This window comes from Pleurodeles waltl, chromosome 4_1, assembly GCF_031143425.1.
Source record: "Pleurodeles waltl isolate 20211129_DDA chromosome 4_1, aPleWal1.hap1.20221129, whole genome shotgun sequence".
Lineage (NCBI taxonomy): Eukaryota > Metazoa > Chordata > Amphibia > Caudata > Salamandridae > Pleurodeles > Pleurodeles waltl.
Genome location: NC_090442.1, coordinates 773,984,860 through 774,012,452, shown reverse-complemented (window position 1 = coordinate 774,012,452; position 27,593 = coordinate 773,984,860). Strand labels below are relative to the sequence as shown.

General features: G+C 43.8%; 2 protein-coding genes across 5 annotated transcripts in view; one reads left to right on the top strand and one right to left on the bottom strand.

The window, feature by feature from the left end:
* LOC138288154 (death-associated protein kinase 1-like) overlaps nt 1–7,525 on the bottom strand; it is a 238,999-nt gene extending 231,474 nt beyond the window's left edge. Inside the window, exon 1 of the mRNA XM_069229452.1 lies at nt 7,412–7,525. The gene's annotated coding sequence lies outside the window, so the exon portion shown is untranslated. The remainder of the gene's footprint in view (nt 1–7,411) is intronic.
* A 351-nt stretch (nt 7,526–7,876) lies between these two features.
* SCO2 (synthesis of cytochrome C oxidase 2) lies at nt 7,877–21,501 on the top strand. 4 transcript variants are annotated; one of them, XM_069229449.1, is made up of 2 exons: nt 7,877–7,990; nt 20,284–21,501. In XM_069229449.1, coding segments are annotated over exons 1-2 (975 nt in total). In that variant the 5' UTR covers nt 7,877–7,988; the 3' UTR covers nt 21,257–21,501. The 4 variants fall into 4 exon arrangements, with proteins under 4 accessions (XP_069085550.1, XP_069085549.1, XP_069085551.1 ...); XM_069229448.1 differs by having other exon boundaries at nt 7,880–7,957; XM_069229450.1 differs by lacking the exon at nt 7,877–7,990 and adding an exon at nt 8,276–8,362.
* Nucleotides 21,502–27,593: the final 6,092 nt, after the last annotated feature.

Below are 27,593 nucleotides of genomic sequence, written 5' to 3'. Positions count from 1 at the left end.
AGGTGCCACTCGGTCAGGTGCCCCACTACCCTGTTGGGCACAAAGAGTTGTGTACCAGGGTACACAATGACAATAAGCACAGATAGACCAAGGCACACAAAAAGGTAAAAGTTCTTCAATGTTTCTGGGACGTGAGTAAAGCCCAAGTATTGTACATACATGGTTGATTTATGATGGTCCAGAAGGCCTTCTGATCATTCCTAAGGAATGCTTCCTGGAGCTCTTCCCAGGCTTTTGGTCTGAGAGTATTTTTTCTTACCGCTATCGCCATTTTGTAGGTCTTCCTACAGCGGACGACCTCAGTAGAAGAGCTAGGCTGCTTGTGGAGGGAGGCCATTAGCCTAGAAGACACTCGACCTTTGGTGGTTGAAGGGTTCTCTGAAGCTGCTCAATTGGGGGATTGCAGGGCATGCTGGGGGTTGCTGGGCTTTTCAGACTTAGCTTCAGAGCTTATCTATTAGACTTCAGTAGAAGACACACACACAAAAGAGGTTCTGCCCAGCATAGAGCAGATGGTTATGAACTCTCTTTCAGGAACTGACATACGTTGGCTTAGTGTTTAGGCCAGTACACCTTTACAGCGGTGATCTATGTAGGTGATTGCTGTGAATGAAGTACCAGTGAAACAGCATCCCTGGGCTGGAGGATGTTGAGAGGGGTCCGACTTGCTAGGCCACCAGAACAGTGCTTTCCAACCTTTGCGATGAAATTGGTGACAAAACATTTTGTTTTTAAATTGATTTTTCTTGGTTTCAAGTTGGTCCTGACCAGGAGTTATCTTGCAGTAGCACATTTGAAACATTGTACACATCTGCCCTGGTAGGATGAGGAATTTCTATCCAGTTAGGCTTTGTCTGCACGCTCCAATGTTGCTATGCTTGTTTTTTTGCAAATGAGCGCCTGATATTATGGCTACAGCTATTAAAGAAAGGATGACCACTCCAGAGGGAGAAAGTTTCAGTATCAAAAGGACAAGCTCACTATGTTGTTAACTTCTTACCTGTATCTTGCAGGGAAGTGTAAACTGTGTAGCTTGCTGAATTAAGGATAAGAAGACATGGTGGTGATGGAAAGCCAGTCTTTAAAGAGCAATGAGGAAACCTTCATGGCAAGTTTGTTTTCCCAACCCTTCTCTGGATGGGCCAGGTGCATAATGAACGAAGGTGAAATTATTATTTCTCATTGTGGAGCTTATTTACTCAGGGGGTAGCCAAATAATTTATTTCCTCCACCCTCCATCCCTGATTGATGGCATAATAGAAATAGTTTAAATTATATCTGAGACCCAACTCGCTACCCTGGATAATATGCTGAGTTAGAGTGTCTGGGAATGCACCTTGCATTCAGACCAGTCACCCATCATTCTAAATGCTCACCTTGCACTTACAGGGATCACACTGCACTTACACTGCTTACCATGCACTCACTCAGTTTACCCGCCTTTTACCCTACGCTCACACGAGCACACCGCTCACCCTGCAGTCTCACCACTCACTCTTTACTCACAGCAATTAGAATGTACTTACACCGCTCACCAAGCACGCACACCGTTGTAATGCTATCTGTATTTAACCACCGGCTCCATCTTGACCACCAACTCCATTTTGTGCTTAGGTTAGCTTCAAACGCAGTCACATTGGAGGTGCATGTATTTTTCCACGCACAACTTGTTAACATGTTTTCACTCTTTCTCACCAGGGAAGGGAACATAACATGAAGGAGGAATATAGATAAGGATGTACCAGGCTGAGAATGTTTATAGTAGAGCATGGTACAGCTCGGTCTTAGAAATACACTGTGAGATCTGAGCAGTCTCTATGTGTTTTTTCAACACTGACCTGGTACAGCCAGCACTTGAATTTCACAACTTACTCAAAGGGGGGGGGGGGGGCTTATAGAACCTCCCTCTTAAGTTTGTTTAAAGTATATAAGGTGGGGAAGCTTGACAACTGGGAGAAGAAGGAACTCACCTCTGGGAATGGACGCATTGCCCAGATAGTAATCCTATCAGGGTTGTTCTCTTTTCTCTCTCGGTTGTCTAGGGTTCCACAACCTGAAGCTGGCAGACAAGGGATGATGTCGGTGTCAAGCCCCATGGTGATGCATTTTTAATTCTTATTTCTAGCTTTGCGTTGTGCATTGCTGAATACGTAGTCACTATATATATTTTATATTCATTGTTGATGTATTGCATTTTCTTTGTTTCCTTGATCATTATTATTCTACTGCTGTGATTATTTTAAGAGTTGCACGTGTGTTGCTGCATTTGAAATAAAAGCTCATATTATTCTTTTCGTTTATGACACTTGGGAAGTGCCTAAATAAATTCATTACTCAGACTAAGAGTGCTCCATTCTTTGCATTCCTTTTACTTTGTTCCCTCTTTGTCTGAAGTAAAGCAGAACAGCCATTCACCCTCCTCTTACGCCGCACCCACAGGAGCACACCGCTCAACCTGCACTCACATGACACTTCACTCACCTGTCACTCTCACCCTGCAGTCTCATCACTGACCCTGCACTCACAGCGATCACACTGTGCTGACACCGCTCACCATGTACTCATGCAGTTCACCCTGCACACGTTGTTTACTCTGCACACCACTCACCCTGCAATGATGACACTCCACTCATGTCACTCTTACTGTTCACCCTGCAGTCTCACCACTCACCCTGCACTCAGTCTCAAATAAGCATATCAGTTACCATGCACTCATTCTTTCCACTCTACACTTTCACCCACACTAAAACTCAAAAGGACACATCGTTCACCCTGCACTCACGCTGCACTCACTCATCTCACCCGAATTTCACACGCGTACATCACTCATCCTGCACTTACTTCGGTCACTCACACAGCTTACCCTTCCCTCACATGGACACATCATTCACCCTGTATTAACACCACTCAAACAGGCATAACACTCACCCTAAACTCACATCACTCACCTTCACACCCTTCTCTCACACTGCACTCACACAGGCACACTGCTCAGCCTGCACTCACACAGGCACTCCATTCGTCCATCACCCATGGAGCTCACGCAGCTTGCACACAAGCACAATAATCTGCCAGAACTCACAGGGTAACAACACTCACCCTGCACTAACTTTCTCACCATGCACTCAACATTCACTCCCACAGCTCGCCCTTCACTCTAGCCCCTCACCTTGCACTCACACAGGCATACTAGTCACTCAGCATGCACACATGCGCACCAATCACCCTGCATTTACACTGTTCACACCACCCACTCTGCACTCATTCCTCTCACTCTGCATGCACTCCTCTCACCCAGCACTCACATGGGCCCTTCTCTCACCTTTAACCCATGTAGCTTGCTCTGCACTCACATTGGCACACCTTTCACCCTACACTTGCACCACTCAAGCTGCATTCACTCACACTGTTCACAATCACCCAGCACTTACATAAACACATCTCTTATGCTGCACACATGAAAAGCATTGGCAAAGCCCTTTGTTGTGTACAATATGTCTTGCAAGCGAAAGTGCAGGCGCTGTCATAAGGGAGACCTAAAAATCACCCAACTGTAATGAATATGCACATTTCTACAAAGACACCTGCAGAATACCTTTTCTTTTTGTAGAACTAGATACCTCGTCAGTTTCATCTGTAACTATGGGGCCAGTGTAAGACAGGAGAGTGGGCTGAGGATGGGGGTTGGCGAAAGGAAGGAGATCAGGGCCGAGGCTTTGGGGGATGGTGAGGGATTGAGGATCGCTCTTAGGCTGTTGGGATGAAGTGTTTGTTAGGTACAGGAGGAAAGAGCAGGCAAAGGCTGCAGAAGGGGAAGCAGGCGCAACAGGATAATGATGAAGCAATATGACAGAAGCTGTGAGCTGGTGAGGAAATAGAGTTGGGACTTTAAGCCAATGTTGCGTTGTGGGTGAGATACGTAGCACTGGCTCCACAGGTATTTTTTTATTCCTTCCCCTGGGCCTGCATAGGAGCCTGGTATGTTTGCTGCTGCTGAAGCCACTACGTAGATCAGTGTTTGGACACACTGACCTGCATGATGGCAGTGCTCTGTGGAGGCAGGTACCACAGTGGAGAGCTGTCTGAGGCTGTGCGGACCGGCACCAGCTTCTGTAGGACACTTTGGCTCAAGTACCAACAATATTTCAGCTGAGAGGCTAGGGTCCGTGAAAGCACACCAAATCGTCAGCTCTGCATGGGCACACGGGCGCCAGCACTAAGGTTTTCTGTTAATCTTCTTAGTTCAGAGATGTTCAGTTGCTTCTACTACACAATATGACCAAAGGGTTGCAGGCGATGCTATAGCATTAGTCCTACAGCTCCTAGGAGCTGTCACTGTGATAGGGAGTCTATTTTTAGAAAGATTCAGTGTTTTAAAGGAGTCTCAATGTTTGACAATTATCACGTGAGTTCTGACATTTACACACAAAATGGAAAATTATGCTCAACATCACAAAGTGAAACTTGTTTTTAAACTTTTTACATAGTTGGCTATTATGTTGTGTGATATCTTCAGTCATTCCTGGCTTTCCATTCACCATAATGGTTAATTCAGGAACGTATGTTTTTTTTAAAAAAAATGTATGTAATGTATGAAAATCCCAACATGCAAAGTCTTACTGGACAAAAAAACATGTTTGTCAAAGGAGTCAAGAATTTCATAAGATCAATTAGATGCTGTCATATTAATTTTTAAAAAGTGGATTAATTTGTTTCCAACAGTGTAGCTAGTAGTATAGTGCTGTGATAGTATTACAGCACTATACAACACCTTAACGTTTTTAGGCTACCTCATAGAATTATGTCATGGGTTGCCATGACATAACTCATTATCCAGAAGCATTGCTCTGTTTTTTTCAGCCTCTCAGATTTATTAAAAAACAGTTTCCATTTCTTTCCTTTCATGCATTTACTGCCAATAATCTTACACAGTTCCTATATGCACATATTGTGCCTTTGACTCTCATTGAAACCATAGTAAGTGAATGACAATGACTACTTGCAGCTAGGTAGTGTACAGTTGTCCCGTCAGAATATGTATTAGAATTAGGAGTAGGTAGCAGGGAAAGTTGAGTGTAGCCAAGATCCTTGATGCCTGCCTTGCTTCAGAGGAACCTACCCCATGTCCTGTAGAGGGAGATGACCTGTTGCTTGAAGAGCAGACCGTGGTCAAGACACAGAAACATGAGACAGGAGATCTGAACAGGTAGAGCCAACAATGGGTCTCAAGATCACAATGAAAGACCCACTGGATGAGTTCACAGGTAAAAGGGTCCTCTAACCACAGTATTTGAAGGGACAGTACCTTAGGACGTCCTGTGCCTTGGCAACAAAGTCAAAGGTCTCTGGACTTTCCCTTGCTGTACGCCTGACAATACTGCATTACTTCAACTATCCAAATGACTTTAGACCCCCAGATTTTGAAAACAATACCAGTTACTCACCTTTATTCTCCTGACCATACAGGACTTCATTAAAGGCTGTAAAACGTCATAGGCCAGCACGATCACTCGTAGACCCATGCCCTGCTCATATATGCAAGAATATCCCCATTAACAGCTCTACAGCAAAGCCAGCCAGAACTATTAACAACTCATTTGGTAAAGGTCTCTTCTCAAAAGAACTCCCTAAAACAAACATGCCTTCAAACAATAGCTCCTTCTAACTTCCGGACAATAACAAACTGTTTCTATGCAAAAAGATTGAAAGATCAGGGACAAGACAAATAGCTACATTCATCGAATAAAGTAACCTCTTAGATTACCAAAACAGAATCTGGTATGTCTGTGGCATGAAAGCAAAACTGACCTCCACACTGGATGATTTAAACACTACAATGGTTTCAAATGGAGTACCGGCATGCCAATTACTTGACTTCTTCCTTGCTCTTGATTCTGTCCATCTCTACAGGGACTTGGACAAATCTTCTTAAAAAAATAACTTTGTGTCTGTAGTTAGCTAGAGCTCCACCATCGAGACTGGCACCATTGACCATTACACTCCCTACAAGTCAACTTTTTTTGCCAGTTTGTCAATAACAGCCTGGTGCATTCCTATCGGGATGTGGCTCAATATGCTTACATATATGGGAACTGCTCAATGTGGCAAGCTAATAATAACCATAGGATTGATTTTTTTAGTGTAGCACATGTGTGTGGCAGTGCATGTGCATGCTGTAATAGTACCAACTCAATAGCACACAATTAACTGCAGAAGAAGGAATGGTATTTGGGGAATTACACCTGTGACTTACCTGTTACCTTCCACAGCTTAACATGTGGCAACCCACAAAGCAGTCCTTAATTTGTAAAATAAAGGTTGTGGGTTAAAGATTTGCTCTGGAGCCTGTGCTCTGCAATTTCAAATATCAGGATAGCCGAATACCAAGACTGCCTAGACGTGAGTCTACTGTGTGCCACTTCCTCCACCACCAGGCACTCCCTGTCCCTTTATCTCACTCCTGCAGGTTCTTCTCCATTTGTTTGCTTTCTTCCTTTGTCATAATTTTCAATCTTCTCCTCCTTTCCCTATTTTGTGTTTTTTCTCTGTTTTGTTCTGCAACAAAGACTGATAAGGAAAAATGAGTGCAGGACCCCAAAAATGAGTGCAAGTGGGCTCCACCTGCAACCACCGCCTCACATTAGGCACTGCCATTAAGCCTAATAATCTGAGACCTGTATGTAAGGGCAGCCTCACCCATTCATATTTTGCAACATCCAAATGGGTAAACTAAGTTGCACCTTCAGTCATTAATTGGGCAGAAGCATTTTTCTGGAATTGCAATTATAAATAACCCACAGGCTAATTGTCCCGCATAGAAGGAATCAGGGAATTGACAAAAAGGGTGCTGTTTTACAATAATTTTGTGAAAGCATGTCTTATGTGCTTTGAGTACAAATTTATAAAAGCTGTTTTTTTTAGTTGTCAGTGCACTCAAGCTGTTTTTTTAAAGATCTCTGTGAGTAGCCTAAGCCTGTCAAATCTATAAAAACATGCTGGCTATAATATCAAGTTTGTTCAATATGTTTAAATTGCACAGTTTGCCAATTGTTTTTCTCATATTGGCAATGAAGATAACTTCTACCCCCTTTCTGGAAATGCTTGTCCTGTCCCATTGCGAATACGTGGAAATCAGCACGAAAGAGAAGCTTCACTGAAGAAGAGGCGTCTGCAGAATTGGTTATGAACCACGGACTATGACTGATAGGTGGACTGTTTTTATTTTTAATGTTATTTTCCTGTTCTTGGGAAATGTAGTTCATCGGAGAAGTGAACTTCGTAACTGCTGCTGAGTGAATAAAGAGAAAACAGATAATACATAATCTCGTCCCCATGTATTTAATATAATAGAAACTCGGTAGATAAGAAGTTTACATTTTTGTAAAAAGTTCCTAAAACACACGACTCTTACCCTAATTTCAGTTCCCGTTGCTCCGTCACTCAACGACCCCGGCAATCCCGCGAATTCAGGCTGCCTGACCTTAACGTCACTGCCGTCAGGGACTGGGCTCTAGAAGCCAAACAAATGGAGCACTAGGAGCTGCAGATTCGCCAAGGTCACCCACCAAGAGATAAAAAACGGACTGCACGAAAGGAACAAAAAATCTAGTGGCATGATAGTCGAGTTGGAATATTCAAATTCGCGAGTCCTTAGATAGTTAAAGTTCAACTAAAGACAGGATCGACATTTTAAAACTCGGATTCCATATGCATTGATGATCTCACAATTTCTTGATAGTAGTCTTGTAAATTCTAGTCTTCCACTACGGTGTGCCTTTTCTCCTCCACATATCTCGACAAGTAATTATTTATTCCGTAATTTCTGTATTATTTTCTGCAGAAAGATTTACGTCCCAGTCTTTCTCTGATGTGTATGGGTTAGACCTGTCGAATCGGCTGACGTCAATCACAGATTTTGCACGTTTAGCCACTTCCTCATGCCACAGCACGAGAACTTGTGAGTGACTCTCTGCCGGCTGTCTTTTGCAATGTGAGTGATGTTAAAGTAGTGATTTCTGTAACTTACGTTGGAAGAGCAGTCGCTAGGCTGCTGGAAGGAAAGATTGAAGTGTAGATGGAGAACTGTGCGTGGTTGTCGTTACTGAATGAGCAGAGCACCCACGGAGCAGGATTAAGGAATCGTTGCTGAACTGTGTTTGGGTCTCAGACCTGAATGGAAAATCGTGGAATCAGCTGGTTGAGTCCAGTTCTTGAAGGATGAAGTACATTGTTAGAACTGCGTGAGGATAACACTGGTTACAGCATTCGAATACAAGAATGTGGAGTATAGTCGGGTCGAGGCACTGATCTTGTGGTAGTTTCTGTACTTGTAAAACAGAGATTTCTGCAGTACGTTATCGAGGTGGGGTGGCCCAATTTCACCAATTATGAAATACTGCAGCCCTGGCCGTTTTATTTTTTTTAGAAATGATTGTTATCGTGTTCTGGTTTAATTCAAGTGAAAGAGGACTAGTACTCTCAGGATGCATTATGTTGTTATATCAAAATATAGGATTGCAGTGCTACGTTCTTGACGACATGGAATCGTTAAGCGATTTTAACATTGCTGCCAATCCACCATACCATTTGATAACCTTAACTAGCAAAGTATGCGTCTCACTATCAAAAAGGTGGTGGGGTGCAGCAAAGCAGTGGGATGTAGCCGCAGGGCTTACGTGTCTCTCAGTCCATCAGTAGCATGGGTTGTGGGTCTGATTGATAAAAGCCATTTGGGCATCTCAGGGAAATAACAAAACACCCCATGTGTGGGCAAGAAGGGTTTGAAATATAAGGTGACATTTAATTTGATGATTCGCTGGGTTTGAGACTCGGTGACAATGAAAGCTGCCATTGAATTTGATCATTGTGCTGGGAGGTGGGAGACTCGAGGTCGTTGAAGAATGTACAGTGTCCAGTCCCAAACATGAAAGCTCATGGCCTGTATGGTACTCATTGGTGCATCTGAAAAGTTGTGGTACCAATCCCACTTCTAGAATTCTGTTATAGGACTGGAGGCTAGATTGTGATGAATCTTCTTTACTGCAAATCTCTAGCAGCAAAGTTAAGAATACAATAACATACACGTTTAGGGTAAAAAACATTGTGGACTGAAAAGCCAAAACCACATAACTAGGTTTGCATCCCATGCCCTTTGTAATATATTACATCGTAAATGTCCAGATTACCTCACAATCCTCAGTATAAATAACTTTGTCTGGGAGAGGACTTCCTCTCCTTTGCTGCTCTAGGAAAAAATAAGCGCCTTTCAGTTTTTCTAATTTGTTTTGAGTTCATATTTAAATGTAATATTTTTTTTCAATATACGTGCTCTATTTCTGGTTGCTGTAACTAATGTAGTATTGATGTTCGAAATGTGTTTTTGTAATTATGTCGAGCGTGCAAGCTCTCTGACCTGCTGTAATGTATCGGTGGGCGTTTAACCACGCCCACTGCCCGCCCATCACTATCACTCATTTATGGGCTTCCCATTCAAAAATCCTTTGTTTTGTTTGTATATCACTGGTTACGTCTGACTGCGAGCAAACTTCTTTTTCCCTTTGTGTCTCTCCATCGCGCTGATGCTTACGGCGGCCATGGCGCTTTGAATCGACTTGCTTATGTCAACTGTTTTACTTTTCATTTTCAATTTAAGTGGCAAGAGAAGTCCAGTTAGGAATTTACAATGTTAACAGCTATAACTTCAGCAAACGTAAGACCCATTGCATTGCAGTGTATTAGCCCGAAAAAAAATATTTTCTGTTCAAGCGTTAGAGGTTTCCCTTGCAGGCTCGTTGGAGTGTATTCATTTACTTTTATTGATGTGTTAGAAGGGCAGCACTTGTGTCCCCTTGCTGTTGTGACCCTCCGGATGCATGCGCTCAGCTCTTTCTCAGCCTGTCTGAGTTTTCAGTCAGAGAATGCTTTCCCTTTGGAGAGGAGCATGGTGCTGATGAGCGTGACTTAAGAGTTTCTTTCTCCTGTCAGGTACTTCAGTTTTTGGTCCATTACAATTGAGTTGATTTAGTTTGTGTTACAGGCTTTGTTATTAAATATTAAATTTCAGTTTTATGTCTTAGGATTTTGAGATGATAGTTCTTTCAGTGATATATTCATTCGCCTCCCCTATTTTCATTGGCTGCCAGACACATTTAATTTTCATTGTCAGCCTTATTCCAGAATTCTACTCCTCCATTTATAAATAATTTAGTTATTAATATTAGAAAGCAGGAGTTGCAATTGCTTGATTATGGCATTCAAGAGGAAGTGAGATCTGAATCTTCTGGGAGAAACGTTTGAGGATTCTAATCAGTAATCTGTTAAAGAGCACACCCATCTATGTTTCCGTGATATTTTTGAGTCAGCAGTGACTGCCTTGATGAAATCTGTGAATCTGGCGTTTAATAGTTCGACTTCAGCCTCCGTTGACTGCCTTATTTCCTCTTTGCCACTGTCTCTTAGAGACAGTCAAGTTAAATTAAAGAGGACTGAGACGTCTCACCCTGTGGCTGGGCGAAACAAACATTTACAAAAACAGAAGAATATTTATGAGGCGTCTCAACATAATTGTTTACTGCCTTTGGAGGCAGCAGGTACATCCTTCCATGTGGATATTCTCGTGGAGAAGACACGATTAGTGAGTCTTATTGAGAATCTGCAGGGGCAACTCCAGTGGGCTCTCAAGAGAATGGCATTTTAGACCCCCTTTGTTTACAGAGATTCCTTGGAAGCTGATTCAGTTGGTGGTGTCCCTACCATTGAAAGATACAGCCACAGTAAGTGAAGGGGAAGGGCAAATCCCAAATGCCTTAGGTCAGTCATTTTTTGATCTCAGTGTGATAGTGCATCCTAGATGGGAGAGGAGATCCAATCACCACAATATTGCTTTTTTGTAGCTACATGGGGAAGTCAAAATAAGTAAGCGTAGGTCAGAAAGCCCTAAACCCATCCTTCTTAAAAAGTTGCCCACTGTTCTATTGATCTCACAACGGTGGCATATTTGTCCAAAAAAAGAAAGGATCATGAAAAGGGGATTAATAAGGCCTTGAGAATCGGCCAGGATAAGCTGCAGGATTTGTTGGGTCCCTTAACCCAGATCATGAAAATGACAGAGGGGGCAGCAGCCAGTGAGCAACTAGATTTTCTCGTGTTAAGGGGTTAGATTCAGAGATCGATCTGCCTTTTAGGGAAGCACATTCAGCTTTATCAGAAAGACTTGGCTGATGCGAATTGACCACAAACTGGTAAAGATGGCTGATAAAGAGCTGGGAGTGGCTGCAGACTGTCATCTGTTTTGGGAAAACATTGTCTAAGAAAGTACTACTTATTGACACACTTTTACCTCACTGAACAAGGCCCATCAACATTTAAAAAGAGTATTTACCCCTCAGGTTTTTGTCAGAGCCTTTACCTCCTTCCAACATAAGTTGTTTAATTGTTTCATTTGTTACAGACACTTCAAAACGGAAGGTGTTTACTCTTAAAGAGATGACTTTCTATTGGGGGATCAGATGTCGAAAATAAAGTAGGAGAACTCCTATCTGTCATTCCCAGTTCATCGTAAACACAGACATTTTCTTCAGTTCAGAGGTTTTAGTTGAAGTCTCTCCCGTTCAGTCTGTCATCCGACGCATGGTGCTTTACAAAGTTTCTGAAGTCGGTGATAACAGTGCTTACATTATGGGGGATTTGAGTTGTAGTCTATATAGACAATATGTTGATTATGTCTCCGAGCACGAATCGACTGGAAGTTCAGATAGTTTAGATAGTGTCCCTGTTACTAGTATTAGGTTTTAGGTCATAAATCTGAAAAAAAAGTCTTTATTGGGCCAAACTCGGGTGATAAAATTTCTGGGTTTTGTTATAGGCTGTCAGCAAGCCGTTCTTTTTACCCCGGAGACAGAAAATCAAGGCCATAAAGGAAGAAATTCGGTTGAAATGTGTTCGCAAGAAAAGTACGTTTTTAATTACCTTCTCTTTAGGTTGTCATCCACTCATCTCTCCATTACAAAGTTCTTCAGTGTCTGAAAGAGCTTCACCTGCGGAAAGGGTTCCTGTACCCCGTTTTAATTTTCCTATCAGAAGACACAAGAGAGGAGATGGTTTGGTGACTCTTCCAGATCGAGGCCTGGAATGGCCTGGTTCCCGATATCATGTTACGAGACCGACACAAGGAAGTCAGGTTGGGGAGTTCAATGCAAGCAGATTGTAACAGAAGGAAAGTGGTTTTGCAAAGAGGCACAATGGCATATAAATTACTTTGAACTTTTCAGAGGCTCGTTTGTCGCAAGGTAGGTCAGATTGTTGCATGCTTTTAAGAATTTACATTGCATGGGCTTAGAGATGCATAATGTAGTTAGGAGGGGCTCTTTAAAAGGACTGCAAGATCTGCCCAGATACTTTGGGTATTTTTGTCTAAGCTGTTGCATAATTCCCCAGACAGGGTGTCTTCCAGGGTTAGCAAATGCATTAGCAGAGTAGGTATCCTGATTTTTCTGCATTACTTGAGCAAATGGGCGCTCCACAAGTCTGTTTTCGTTCAACTCAATCTCCTCTAGGGTCCCCCACAAGTGGACCTGTTCGACTTTTGGCTGAATTCCATGCTTTCTCATTTTTTCAGGTAGAGATTGGAACCAGAGGTGGATGCTTCCCTTCAGTTTTGGTTGCATCTGAAATGTTATGGTATGTCCACCATTTGGAATGATTCCCAGGACATTGGTTCAGCTCAGGAGAAAACAGCCACTCTGGTTCTGGTCTTGCCATTCAGGACAGCTTATGTTTGGTACCCTAATCTATCAGTAGATGTTTCCAGACTTCTCTACTTCCTTCTCATCCCCTCTGATTGTTTAGGAAGCTTTCTTGAGTTGGTGGTAAAAGAACATTTTCCTCTGATCAGGGGATCTTGTAATAGCCCAGACCTTTTAAAGGAAGCATTGTTCTTTAGCAGAGATTCCTGGGCTCCGGCCATTTGAGCAAGTTATTAATATATGCATGGCCACTATGGGTTGACTGGTGAATAAAACAACAGGTTGATCCACTTTCAGCTCCTCCTGTGCAGATGGTGAACTTTCTGGTTGATCTTTTTTCAAAGGGTAAGCCTTACAGAATGGTTAATTCTCATTGGTCTACAATTATAATCTTGTTTAAGGTAGCTAGTTGGAAAGTATGTATATATATATATATATATATATATATATATTTTTTTTTTTTTTTGCAGAGTGTTACGATCAATCAGTTTTAGGATTCTTCCCATTCATAGATATTGATTAGATCTCGGCTAGACAACGCTTGCGCTGTCTCTTCAAGACATGTTGTATATACGTTGTGGGCTTACAGCCCTCCCCATAGGCTTCCCATTTGCTGGATCCATCATCACTCTCCTATTCTTTCTCCCCATTTGTCCATGGCATGCATTTGTCTGTTTCTGTGTTTTGCCCTCCCCAAGAGCAGGGACTAAGTTCTATATCAATACACTGGTCATCATTTTAGCATGTTTCAGGGACTACTTTCTTTTTTCTTGAAAAGCAGTTGACAGGATCGGTCCTGTTTTCAGTCTCTTCGGGCTTCTCTGTAAACAGGCCAGTACATCTTGTTCTTATCTCCTCACATTTGCTGTGCATTCCAAGACTGAGCTCAGATGTCAGACACTGTCTGCCTGTGTTCGGTTCGTGTTCTTCTTTGGCACCCATCACTGCTTGTTTATTAAAGAATTTCTGCTGCTGTTGCTGACACTGCTGATGGTACGTCGCTTGAGGTGCCAGCAAAGATGATAGGGAGCGCTCAGACTTATTCATATTTGCACATTCGAAAGGTCACTCGCATCCACACTACTTGGCGATTGGGTAGTTCTGGTTTATTCACTGTTGGTTTTTATTTCCTCGATCATTTGTGCCAAAATGCTAGTTTTAGCATGTGTGTCCTTAAAGGAACGATACACAGAACAAACATTAGTGTTCAGTACATTAATTTAATTAGAAAATGAAAACAATGTTTTCCAGTTTTCATAAGTAGGCATCCAACCAACAATGTGAGATTTAACGTCACTTCCGTAACAGGTGCTGTTGTATCCAGCCCAATACTCCCACTGCTTCTCAGTCATCCCAAGGTTCCTGAAGTTTTTCCACTGCCAATAAACATTAGTTTTATATTGTCTGCCTCACGACTTTCTCTGCAGCCTCTGCACAATTCAGTCACTGCCTCCACAGTGCTCTTACCCAAGCATCCGCCCTGTTTTTCCTCTCAATGTTAGTACTGCTCTTCTTCCAATTTACATGCACTTCTTTGCCCCTCAGTCTCTGTATTTCTCGCCAGCCTCACCTGTGCTTTCTTTCCCTTTTCAGCGCTGCTACTCTTCACCAATGCGCTGCTCCCTCCCCAGACATTAATCCCTTCTCCCTGTACAACTGCCCCTATTATCCCTGCCACCCTGCACTGCTCTCCTTCACTCTACTTCTTCGCGGCTCCCCCGCCAATTACCAATGCATTCCTTTCTTTCTCAGCCTCTTAACTGCTCTCCTCCACAAACTCCACACTGCTCCTTCCCTGCTCTGTGGTAGCCTCTTTTTTGCATTTCACCACCTCCCTTTTCTGTACTTGTCCCCAGGTTCCGCTGCTAGAGGAGGGTGGAGAACCACAGGGTGCCGCCGCCATGCTGGGCTCTGTGTCTTCTTGGTGGATTCTTTGAAGCTCTCCTTTAGGCCTCTGAAGGCACACAAAAGATATAGAAGCAAACATCACCACATAACGTGCAGTGTAGGACTACAGCGCCTACTGGAGCCTGTCTCTCACAGTGCAAAAGTACTCCCCTGTAAGCTTTCTCAACTGCACGTCCCCCATCACTGTCCTGCCTACATAAACTAAAATCTTACTCACACACCGTGAATGTGAAGGACAGATTCTACAATGATTATCAGTGGTGTGGTTTACAGTCAGGTGGCCTTTTTGGAAATCTGTCCCACTCCGTTCCTTGGCTGAGAGCACTTCACGCCACCAATAGCGAGCCCTGTCCAGATCACGGGCCCGGGCCCAGAGCACCTTGTCAACTTTATAAGGCCTGCAATTAAAATATTTGTTTTAATCCTGACCTCAGGGTCACAGCTAATAAAAAAGAAAGACATTGAGAAATTAAAACACAAACTGGATGCAGCTGATTGAGGGGGCGTTTCTGTGCAATGATTAACAGCATCCTTTAATTTCAAGTCTATGAATAGAACCCCACACCACAGATTGCGTGCCAACCAGTCCCCCAAGCAGCACTGCTTGATTCGCTCTGCTGTGTTCTTCCATCACATTCTTTTCACTGTTTTATTAACATTTCCCCTGGGTAGCTGTTCTGCATGCTCTCGTCGGAAGAAACATTTTAACAGCTCAGAGAATGTAAGGGCTCCGTGAGACGGACAGCCGCACAGGTCATCACCCCCAACACAGTTTTATGGCCTTTCAAAAGCCTGTAAAGCAGTGCATTACTCCAAGAATGGGTATTGTTACTATTAATGGCCCTAGTAGTAATCCCATAAAAGCATCTAGCCAGACTGTTGTGATTAGGTGAGCAGAAATGAGTGTGCCCAAAGCACTGCTCAAAAGGCAGCAGTCGGTGCCATGAAATGTCCCCATGCCAAATACCAAGGCTGCGTAGTCCAGAATCCAACGTATGTCTTTTTAATCAACTGCCAGACGCTCCCTGCCCCCTTTATCTCACTCCTGCAGGCTCCTCCTCTCTCCTGTGTTGATAGTTTTTCTGTCTTCCTTCTTCTTTCCCGTTTGTGTGTTTTCCCTTTTGTTGCTCTCAGAGAATGTCTGAAAAAGGAAACATTTGTGCTGGTGGGCCCCACAGAAAACTATTGGCTCAAATTAAGCACTGCCTACACTTCACAATGACAGAACATCTCGTTCAATCATGAAGTACGAGGCCTTCAGTCTTACTGGGGTTAGGCAGTCCAGCATTCTTAATGCTGACTGTAAATTTTCCTTCTCTGTGTTTGCACCATTCCTTCCTTGTGATTTCCCGCTTACCACACATGTACACAATTCATGGTATGTTAATATGCAACTATTGCCACGTACCATGTGTTATAGTGAAACAGAACAACAGTTGGTCCTAGCTGATGCTCCAAAAAAGAAAAATCAAATAAATTGATCAGTCCTGACTCTATAACCATAGTCACATGCCCTCAACCCTAACCGGGGGAGTGTGCCCCAGAAATATCAATTGAACTGAATTCAAAATTGTATTGATTTTCGATTATGTATATCTACATTTGTTACATTTCATAGTGGCTCCATTGTGTGACATACAAGTGCTCGTGCATACATGAGGGAAAAGAACAATATCCATTCCATAAATTGGAAACACTATTCTATCAGGCTTTCTGACAGTATTCCTGTAGAATCAATCAATAGCCATCCACAATAAATGGATACAATGCATGAGTCCAAGTAAACACTTCTGGGACCATGTAATCAGTACAGGCTGTAGAAATAGGAGGTTGTTGACGTTTTGACCCTAAACTAATGGAGGCCAATTAGAACCTTCTGGACAGGTCTTCATCAGGACAAATTGATGCTTGAAAGAAGCAACCTAGTTGTGTTGATAGTCCCAAGAAGGGTTCTTGTGGGTAATAATATGTAAGGTGAAGGCTTACCAGTTCGTCATCCATTGGGGGGCCCAAGGTGCTCATAAGCCTGACGATTCCTTTAACTGCGGCCCTAAAACGGTACATCCTTCGTTGACAACGCCCATAGCTCTTGGATTGCCGAGGCCTGATGGCTTTGCCAATGCTTGTTTTTCTCTTGCAGTGAGCAGATAATGTTCATTTATCTTTGAAACAATTGGCAGTGAAACTAACTATGCATTTATATTTAATTTATTTTAGAAGCATATCAGATGTTGAAGTATTGGATGTGCCTAACACATCTTTTGCCCCAAAGGGTGTAACTTTCTATATCCCAAGAAGAACTAAGACTATGTCCACTTCTGTGTTTTACTCTTCTTTTGTGAATTGTGAAATGATATGAGTCAGTGTTTGAAAATATGAGACCCAGACTGCCCTTTCTACTCTACTTCAGCTTCACAGTTAGCAAACCTTTTCTTCCTGTTGCCTAGAGTTGGACAGAAACTGGTCCAGGGTACCAAAATAAAAGTATCCCCTATTAGTGAATTTGATAGCTAAAATAGGAGTAGTCTGCATTCTGCAATTCTGGTCAGTTTTTAACTTGTAAAGATATGCTGTATAAGTATTTTGGAAGGCATGAAAGACTGTAAGAATTTGAGCTTGCTGAAGGCATTATTTGTTTTAATATCAGGGAAAATCAATAGTAAAACAGGCCCAGCAGGCCATAAAAGAGGCCCACAAGTGGCCAAAAAATGGCCCACCCATGGATCTGTCAGATCAGACTCTGCCTGATTGCCGTTTAGGCCACTTCTACTCTGCTGTTACCTTATCTACTTTAGCTAGATCAGTGATATGGATGGGGCAGGAATAGATACTTCTATTTGGAGCCCACCCTTCTAAGGGCTCTGTGGTGTCTAAAGCTTTTGTTTACTCAAGACACTTGGAGGACATCATAAACGCCCCCCCCCCCCCCCCCCCCCCCCAAATTAGTCTTGAGAATCAACATTTAAAATGTTTTATTTCAAGCTTATTGCTCAGGTTTCCTGCAGTGTAGTGGGTAAGCTTTAAACATGTCATAATGGAGCCTCTGATCTCGTAATAGAATTTAAAATCTCCCCTACTACCATAACAGGAAGTTTAGATTCTTTTAAAGACAGATGAAGGTTTTCTCTCACTACTTCCCTCTTGATGTAATTGGTATGTTTTCTCTTTCCTGTAGTACAGTACTGGTAACATTAAATTCTGTTAGTGATTACATTATTTTTCTTGACTCTGAGGAACTTAGCCAAGAAATGGATTTCTTGGTCACCATTTGTGTTTTATTTGTTTAATAGGTATATTTGGGTATTGTAGTATGAAGTCTCAGTCAAAGAAGTGAACGTGTTTTCTCAGTCAGGGTTTTTATACTGAGGACTATGATATCCTCTCGACATACATGATGTAGTATGTTGCCAAGAGCATGGCTTGCTAACCTGGTTGCCTATTTTTGGCTTTTCAACCCCCCATGTTTTTATCTCTCAATGTATATGTTACTGTATTCTTAACTTTGCTGTTAGAGAATTACAGTAAAGAAGGTTTGTCACAATCGTCAAAACGGTGTCCTTAAAAGAGTGTAAACCTTCTGTCATGTTAGTGGGGGAAATTGTACACTGTTACTTTTTTCTGTTTGGTTAGAATAGACATCATCCACTGCTGCTGACACCAGAATAGTAGTTCCTGCTTTTTACTATTATTACAGCCTATGCATTTGTTGATTTTAGTTAGTTATTTCTCAGTGACTGCAGAATGTATCCACTATTACAGGATTTTAGATATTTGTAAGCAAACACACTTTGACATCTCCAACTACCTCCTAATGCTTCATCTCTGATTGTAAAACTCAAAACCGTTTTTAATTGTTAATGAGATTTTATACACTTTTTTTTTCATGGGGCAAGATTACATAACACTAACAAATAAGAGTTAAACTTAAAGAGCAAGGAACACAAGGTTCATCCAGAGTGGCTCTAGGTCTTAACTTTACTTATCTGCCTGTAAAGGTGAAAGAGAGTACTGGGAAGTTAGATTTGAAAGATGGATAGTTTACTCCCTAATTATTATGTTTGCATGTTGTCACACTTATTTACCACTTTCAGATCTGCCAAATATACATTGGTTGACACATTTAGTTATCTGTATATTGAATTCATATCCATTCCTCTAATTTTATGCATTCAAAAATACAATTTATTGCAGTTATTCAAGTCAATAACACATTGCAGCACACTGATCATAAATAATATTGACTGCAGTTAAAAGTGATTGGGGTTCGGGAACAGGCTGCGCTAAGCCTTTCTTTTTTAGGAAGAACCATTGTCAGCTTACCAAGATCTTAAAGTGGGCTTAAATCCCACTCATTGCTTATCGGATGGTTGTATTGTCAGTCTCATTTGCTTATTTCTTATTCAGTGGCTTGCCTTGTCCATCTTGTCACTGGAGCATACCCTCTTTACTGTTCACTTTTAGGGAATTTGTTTTCTTTTTATTTTCTTAAGCACACCACAAGAGTGCATGTGTTTGTCAGCTGTCTCCCTTGTGTGCTTCTCCCTTCACTCTATAATGATTTTTCATCCATCTGCTTTTCCCCAGCTCTGCTCCTCTCGTTTCTTTTTGTTTAAGCCCTCCATGAGTACACGTGTTTTCCAGCTGTTTCAGATGTTATTCTGTTCCCCTCCTTCACTGTGTTGTTCTCTCACTCCTGTAAGCTTCTCTCTTCCCACTCTGTTGCTCTCTAGCCTGTGTGCTTCTTTGATGTGTTCTCTCGTATATTTCTTTCCCACACTGTGTGCTGCTTTCCCTCTTCCTTGCCCACCCGCTTCTCCACTACCTCCCACCCAGTATTATTTTTTTTATTTACTGATTCAAGTACTGTTGGCCATCTTGGATGAGTAAATTAAAAAAAAATTAAAAGTAAGTGGCCCCTGCCTCATTCTGCTGATGTGCTTGTGCCTTATGACACACATGCATCAGTGGAATAAAGCAACCACCATAATGTTTTTTGTGTTTTTTTTTTTATTAAAGATATTGCACGGTGTCCCAAAAGCAATTGGCAAAGCCAGTAGTTCCGAAAGGACAGGCTTAATGTCTTTGCCAACGCTTGTTCAGTTTTTTCATTCTTCTTGTTTATTATAGTGTTTTTAAGAAACAAAATGAATGGGGATGTTGACATCAAATGTATACCCAAACAGCTAAATGTTATTTCCTGTCAGTATACCTGGTTAGAACCACAGAATCACATCCTTCTCTGTTTATTAGATGGGGACTTTGGATTTATGTCTGTGATATTTAGTTTTTAATTGGTCTGCGTCCATGCTACAGTAGATACATATGTATATTAGGGAAAAAAAGTGAATTAACCAATACAAAGGATCAAGATAAGGATTATGGTTACAGTTTCAAGTTATTTTGTTCAAAAAATAATAATTGAGAAACAGGTACATTTTTGGAGAGGGTTTAACTTCTTTCTTAACTCTTCTATCTTTCAATGATTTGTTCGATTGGGTGGCTGTTTCAATAGTAATTCTATTAAAATGAGTTGCAATGCAATATTTGGAACCTGATGGATATTGAGTAAAATCACCTAAGATTAAATGACATAGATCAAGCTAATTCTAAACATATTTTATGTCTCTTTCAGGCTGCCCAAGTTCTTTGATGCTTTCTGGGCCCGTGGTCTGTGGAGACTGACCCCATGTGCATCTCCAACCACCTTCCATTGGAGGGAGCCTTTCCGCTTATGCAAGGACATGTCGCGTCATTTGTCTGATGGGTGCAGCCAAACTTCAAAACCAGAGACATCTTTGAGCACAAGAAGCACAGCCAGCTCCTTGGACAGAAACATCTCAGCAAGGAGGACAGGGATGCAGTTTGGAGGATATGTGCAACTGGGATTAGTGAAGTCTGAATGCAGACATAAAAGAGCATTCTCTCAGTTACCATCCCCAAAAGGCTCGACAAAGACAGGTGGATACCCAAGGCTGGGTATGCGGCTTCTGGCCACAGGAGTGCTGGGTGGCGGAGTTCTGGCATTCTGGCTTGCTGTGCGTGCAGAGAAGCAGCGCAAGCAGAAAATGGAGCGTATTGAGCAACTGAAAAAGCTCTCTGTTGGCCAGGGGGACTTCTCTTTGGTAGACCACACAGGAAAGCCCAGGACTAAGAAAGACTTCTTGGGGCAGTGGGTATTGCTGTATTTTGGATTCACTCATTGTCCAGACATCTGTCCAGATGAGTTGGAAAAAATGGCCTCTGTCATCAATCTTTTGGACCAGGACCATACACTTCCTCAGGTTCAGCCAGTCTTTGTGACCGTAGATCCTGAGAGAGACAATGTTGATGCAGTGGCCAGGTATGTGAAGGAATTTCACCCACGCCTCATAGGGCTAACCGGCACAACAGAGAAAGTGAAGGAGGCTGGGAAGGCCTATAGAGTATATTACAGTGCGGGCCCCAAGGATGAGGACGACGACTACATAGTGGATCACACTGTCATTATTTACCTGCTGAATCCGGATGGGCTTTTCACAGATTACTACAACCGTAGCAAAAAAGATATTGACATGGTCAAGAGCATCAAAAAGCACATGCAAACCTACACCTCTCTCTTTAGCTAGCAGGTTTGCAGTCAGGATTACAGACTGTTGTACACCTTCGTTTTATTTTGGCACCAATTACCTCTCGCTTCAACCTTAATTAAAATAAGATTTTTTATTAGGAAAAATTGCTATATAGTGTTTTTCGCTGTACTTTGGACCTTACAGGTCTTCTCCATGACCTCTACAATGTACTCTGTTGATCTGTACGAATGGCCTTGTCCTAACTCACACAAAGGTCATCTCCAATACAGCATTATCACATGCATGGTGTCAGTGTTGTATTTATGTCATAATATTTGTAAAGCACGACAAATACCTCGGAAGCTGTCCTGGCGCTAAAAAGACAGAGTATTAGACAAGACCAGAAATTACAGGTAAAGTACTACTTGCAGAAAAGCCAGGCCCTTTAAGAATTTTTTAATAAGGCAGAAGTCTTACGGAGATTATAAGGACATTTCTTCCTTAATTTAGCTGCTCTCAGTGAGGAAAATATCCCACCTGAGCGATACCATTTAACTGGTTTGGTGCAGAGGACGGCTGCTTACTGTCCTCTGCAGCAGTCCTCGTGTGCGGAGGATGGCCCCAGGCTGTCCTCGTACAGAATGCAGGAAATCCCTCTAGGGCGAGCACCAGAGGAATTTATTTTCATTTAATTTAGCCTCTGGAACTGGGCAAGAGTTTTCCCAGCTCCCTTTGTTATTTTTATTTTTTTCACAAAAATAATGATGATTGGGTGCTGACATAATTTCAGAGAAAAGGAAAGTGAAATAAACCGATTGGCTCATTTCACTTTCACTGCTTTGGTGTTTGGGGGCATATCTCAGCCCCTTGACCACCTATGCACATGGAGAGGTATCGTTGGAAAGGGTAGAATCTCCCCCTTCCAATGGCACCTTTCATTAGTAGATCTTTGCTTGAGGATCACCGGAGAAGGCCATCCCCAAGCAGGGATGCACTCCAGTGGACACCAGAGACTCTATTTTTTTTTTTTTTTATGTGGGGCAGGGTGCTTCCCCTTTTGCAGTAGATTAGTCTTTCTAACCAGGTCTTTTCTAATAGGGGCATAAATGGGTGGGTGCGGCCCACCCAGGCATCGGACCGAGCCCCCACCCTTCTTAAATAACCCTCAGCAGTCTTTCAGCCACCGCCAGGGGCAGATTGGAGGTGTCTTCCTCCAATCTGCCCCTGGAAGGGGGCAGAAAGCCTACCAGGCCTATATTTGGAGGATGCAATGACCTAGTGCTCCCATCTCCCAGGCCCAAAAGTACCAGTCCCTCCCTTCTGGGTCAGGTTGGTGGTTCTCACTTCCAGTCGGCCCACAGAGGGGCAGACTGTCACTACAGGGCTCGAAAAATCTACTCAACCACTTGCTGTGGCGAATCATTTTTTTATCAGGTCGAGCTATTTTTAGGACCTATTTGCCCCCTTTGGTGAGTTGACAAAGAACAGATGTTCTGTTCCATTCAGAAAGTGAAAAAGATGCCTTTAAATCATTTTCTTGTTACATTTGCTCTATATTCAGAGACAGAGGTCAAAAGTACCTTTTTCTTTTTCCATTCTGACTGCAGAGTTCCAGGATTGTCTAAGGTGACCTGTCTGACCTGCTATAAAAAATGTGAAATAAAAGTCTAGGTGGGTTTTTCCTAACACACAGCATTTAAATAGCTGTACACACATGTAGGAAGTTGGCTCTGTATGTGCTATTTCAAAGTAAGGAATAGCATGCACAGAGTCCAAGGGTTCCCCTTAGAGGTAAAATAGTGGTAAAAAGAGATAATACTAATGCTCTATTTTGTGGTAGTGTGGTCGAGCAGTAGGCTTATCCAAGGAGTAGTGTTAAGCATTTGTTGTACATACACATAGACAATAAATGAGGTACACACACTCAGAGACAAATCCAGCCAATAGGTTTTGTATAGAAAAATATATTTTCTTAGTTTATTTTAAGAACCACAGGTTCAAATTTAACATGTAATATCTTGTTTGAAAGGTATTGCAGGTAAGTACATTAGGAACTTTGAATCATTTCAATTGCATGTATACTTTTCAAGTTATTCACAAATAGCTATTTTAAAAGTGGACACAGTGCAATTTTCACAGTTCCTGGGGGAGGTAAGTTTTTGTTAGTTTTACCAGGTAAGTAAGACACTTACAGGGTTCAGTTCTTGGTCCAAGGTAGCCCACCGTGGGGGGTTCAGAGCAACCCCAAAGTTACCACACCAGCAGCTCAGGGCCGGTCAGGTGCAGAGTTCAAAGTGGTGCCCAAAACGCATAGGCTTCAATGGAGAGAAGGGGGTGCCCCGGTTCCAGTCTGCCAGCAGGTAAGTACCCGCGTCTTCGGAGGGCAGACCCAGGGGGGTTTTGTAGGGCACCGGGGGGGACACAAGCCCACACAGAAATTTCACCCTCAGCGGCGCGGGGGCGGCCGGGTGCAGTGTTAGAACAAGCGTCGGGTTCGCAATGGAAGTCAATGAGAGATCAAGGGATCTCTTCAGCGCTGCAGGCAGGCAAGGGGGGGCTTCCTCGGGGAAACCTTCACTTGGGCAAGGGAGAGGGACTCCTGGGGGTCACTTCTGCAGTGAAAGTCCGGTCCTTCAGGTCCTGGGGGCTGCGGGTGCAGGGTCTTTTCCAGGCGTCGGGACTTAGGTTTCAGAGAGTCGCGGTCAGGGGAAGCCTCGGGATTCCCTCTGCAGGCGGCGCTGTGGGGGCTCAGGGGGGACAGGTTTTGGTACTCACAGTCGTAGAGTAGTCCGGGGGTCCTCCCTGAGGTGTTGGTTCTCCACCAGCCGAGTCGGGGTCGCCGGGTGCAGTGTTGCAAGTCTCACGCTTCTTGCGGGGAGATTGCAGGGGTCTTTAAAGCTGCTCCTTTGGATAAAGTTGCAGTCTTTTTGGAGCAGGTCCGCTGTCCTCGGGAGTTTCTTGTCGTCGTCGAAGCGGGGCAGTCCTCAGAGGATTCAGAGGTCGCTGGTCCCTTTGGAAGGCGTCGCTGGAGCAGAGTTCTTGGGAAGGCAGGAGACAGGCCGGTGAGTTTCTGGAGCCGAGGCAGTGGTTGTCTTCTGGTCTTCCTCTGCAGGGGTTTTCAGCTAGGCAGTCCTTCTTCTTGTTGTTGCAGGAATCTAGTTTCTAGGTTCAGGGAGAGCCCTTAAATACTAAATTTAAGGGTGTGTTTAGGTCTGGGGGGTTAGTAGCCAATGGCTACTAGCCCTGAGGGTGAGTACACCCTCTTTGTGCCTCCTCCCAAGGGGAGGGGGTCACATTCCTAATCCTATTGGGGGAATCCTCCATCTGCAAGATGGAGGATTTCTAAAAGTTAGAGTCACCTCAGCTCAGGACACCTTAGAGGCTGTCCTGACTGGCCAGTGACTCCTCCTTGTTATTCTCATTATTTTCTCCGGGCTTGCCGCCAAAAGTGGGGGCCGGGGCTGGAGGGGGCGGGCAACTCCACTAGCTGGAGTGTCCTGCGGTGCTGTGACAAAGGGGTGAGCCTTTGAGGCTCACCGCCAGGTGTTACAGCTCCTGCCTGGGGGAGGTGTTAGCATCTCCACCCAGTGCAGGCTTTGTTACTGGCCTCAGAGTGACAAAGGCACTCTCCCCATGGGGCCAGCAACATGTCTCTAGTGTGGCAGGCTGTTGGAACCAGTCAGCCTACACAGATAGTCGGTTAAGTTTCAGGGGGCACCTCTAAGGTGCCCTCTGTGGTGCATTTTACAATAAAATGTACACTGGCATCAGTGTGCATTTATTGTGCTGAGAAGTTTGATACCAAACTTCTCAGTTTTCAGTGTAGCCATTATGGTGCTGTGGAGTTCGTGTAAAACAGACTCCCAGACCATATACTCTTATGGCTACCCTGCACTTACAATGTCTAAGGTTTTGCTTAGACACTGTAGGGGCACAGTGCTCATGCACTGGTACCCTCACCTATGGTATAGTGCACCCTGCCTTAGGGCTGTAAGGCCTGCTAGAGGGGTGTCTTACCTATACTGCATAGGCAGTGAGAGGCTGGCATGGCACCCTGAGGGGAGTGCCATGTCGACTTACTCATTTTGTTCTCACTAGCACACACAAGCTGGTAAGCAGTGTGTCTGTGCTGGGTGAGGGGTCTCTAGGGTGGCATAATACATGCTGCAGCCCTTAGAGACCTTCCCTGGCATCAGGGCCCTTGGTACCAGAGGTACCAGTTACAAGGGACTTATCTGGGTGCCAGGGTGTGCCAATTGTGGAATCAAAAGTACAGGTTAGGGAAAGAACACTGGTGCTGGGGCCTGGTTAGCAGGCCTCAGCACACTTTCAATTCAAAACATAGCATCAGCAAAGGCAAAAAGTCAGGGGGTAACCATGCGAAGGAGGAATTTCCTTACACAACCCCCCCCCCCCCCCCCCCCAAACGAAAGAGGATGAGACTAACCTTTCCCAAGAGAGTCTTCATTTTCTAAGTGGAAGAACCTGGAAAGGCCATCTGCATTGGCATGGGCAGTCCCAGGTCTGTGTTCCACTACAAAGTCCATTCCCTGTAGGGAGATAGACCACCTCAACAGTTTTGGATTTTCACCTTTCATTTGCATCAGCCATCTGAGAGGTCTGTGGTCAGTCTGAACTAGGAAGTGAGTACCAAAGAGGTATGGTCTCAGCTTCTTCAGTGACCAAACCACAGCAAAGGCCTCCCTCTCAATGGCACTCCAACGCTGCTCCCTGGGGAGTAACCTCCTGCTAATGAAAGCAACAGGCTGGTCAAGGCCATCATCATTTATTTGGGACAAAACTGCCCCTATCCCATGTTCAGAGGCATCTGTTTGCACAATGAACTGCTTGGAGTAATCTGGAGCTTTTAGAACTGGTGCTGTGCACATAGCTTGTTTCAGGGTGTCAAAGGCCTGTTGGCATTCTACAGTCCAGTTTACTTTCTTGGGCATTTTCTTGGAGGTGAGTTCTGTGAGGGCTGTCACAATGGATCCATATCCCTTCACAAACCTCCTGTAGTACCCAGTCAAGCCAAGGAATGCCCTGACTTGAGTCTGGGTTTTTGGAGCTGCCCAGTCCAGAATAGTCTGGATCTTAGGCTGGAGTGGCTGAACTTGGCCTCCACCTACAAGGTGTCCCAAGTAAACCACAGTTCCCTGCCCTATCTGGCATTTGGATGCCTTGATAGAGAGGCCTGCAGATTGCAGAGCCTTCAAAACCTTCTTCAGGTGGACCAGGTGATCCTGCCAGGTGGAGCTGAAGACAGCAATATCATCAAGATAAGCTGCACTAAAGGATTCCAGCCCAGCAAGGACTTGATTCACCAACCTTTGGAAGGTGGCAGGGGCATTCTTTAAACCAAAGGGCATAACAGTGAACTGATAATGCCCATCAGGGGTGGAGAATGCTGTCTTTTCTTTTGCTCCAGGGGCCATTTTGATTTGCCAGTACCCTGCTGTTAAGTCAAAGGTACTTAAGAATTTGGCAGCCCCTAATTTGTCTATTAGCTCATCAGCTCTAGGAATGGGATGGGCATCTGTCTTGGTGACAGAGTTGAGACCTCTGTAGTCCACACAAAACCTCATCTCTCTCTTTCCTTCTTTGGTGTGAGGTTTGGGGACTAAGACCACTGGGCTAGCCCAGGGGCTGTCAGAGTACTCAATTACTCCCAACTCCAGCATCTTGTGGACTTCCACCTTGATGCTTTCCTTAACTTGGTCAGACTGTCTAAATATTTTGTTTTTGACAGGCATGCTGTCTCCTGTGTCCACATCATGGGTACACAGGTGTGTCTGACCAGGGGTTAGGGAAAAGAGTTCAGCAAACTGCTGCAGGACCTTCCTGCAGTCAGACTGCTGTTGGCTAGAGAGGGTGTCTGAGTAGATCACTCCATCTACTGAGCCATCTTTAGGGTCTGATGAGAGGAGATCAGGGAGAGGTTCACTCTCAGCTTCCTGGTCCTCATCTGTTACCATCAACAGATTTACATCATCCCTGTCATGGAAGAGCTTAAGGCGGTTCACATGGATCACCCTCTTGGGGCTCCTGCTTGTGCCCAGGTCTACCAGGTAGGTGACCTGACTCTTCCTTTCTAGTACTGGGTAAGGGCCACTCCATTTGTCCTGGAGTGCCCTGGGAGCCACAGGCTCCAGAACCCAGACTTTCTGCCCTGGTTGAAATTCAACCAGTGCAGCCTTTTGGTCATACCACAACTTCTGGAGTTGTTGGCTGGCCTCAAGGTTTTTACTTGCCTTTTCCATGTACTCTGCCATCCTTGAGCGAAGGGCAAGTACATAGTCCACTATGTCTTGTTTAGGCTCATGAAGAGGTCTCTCCCAGCCTTCTTTAACAAGAGCAAGTGGTCCCCTTACAGGGTGGCCAAACAGAAGTTCAA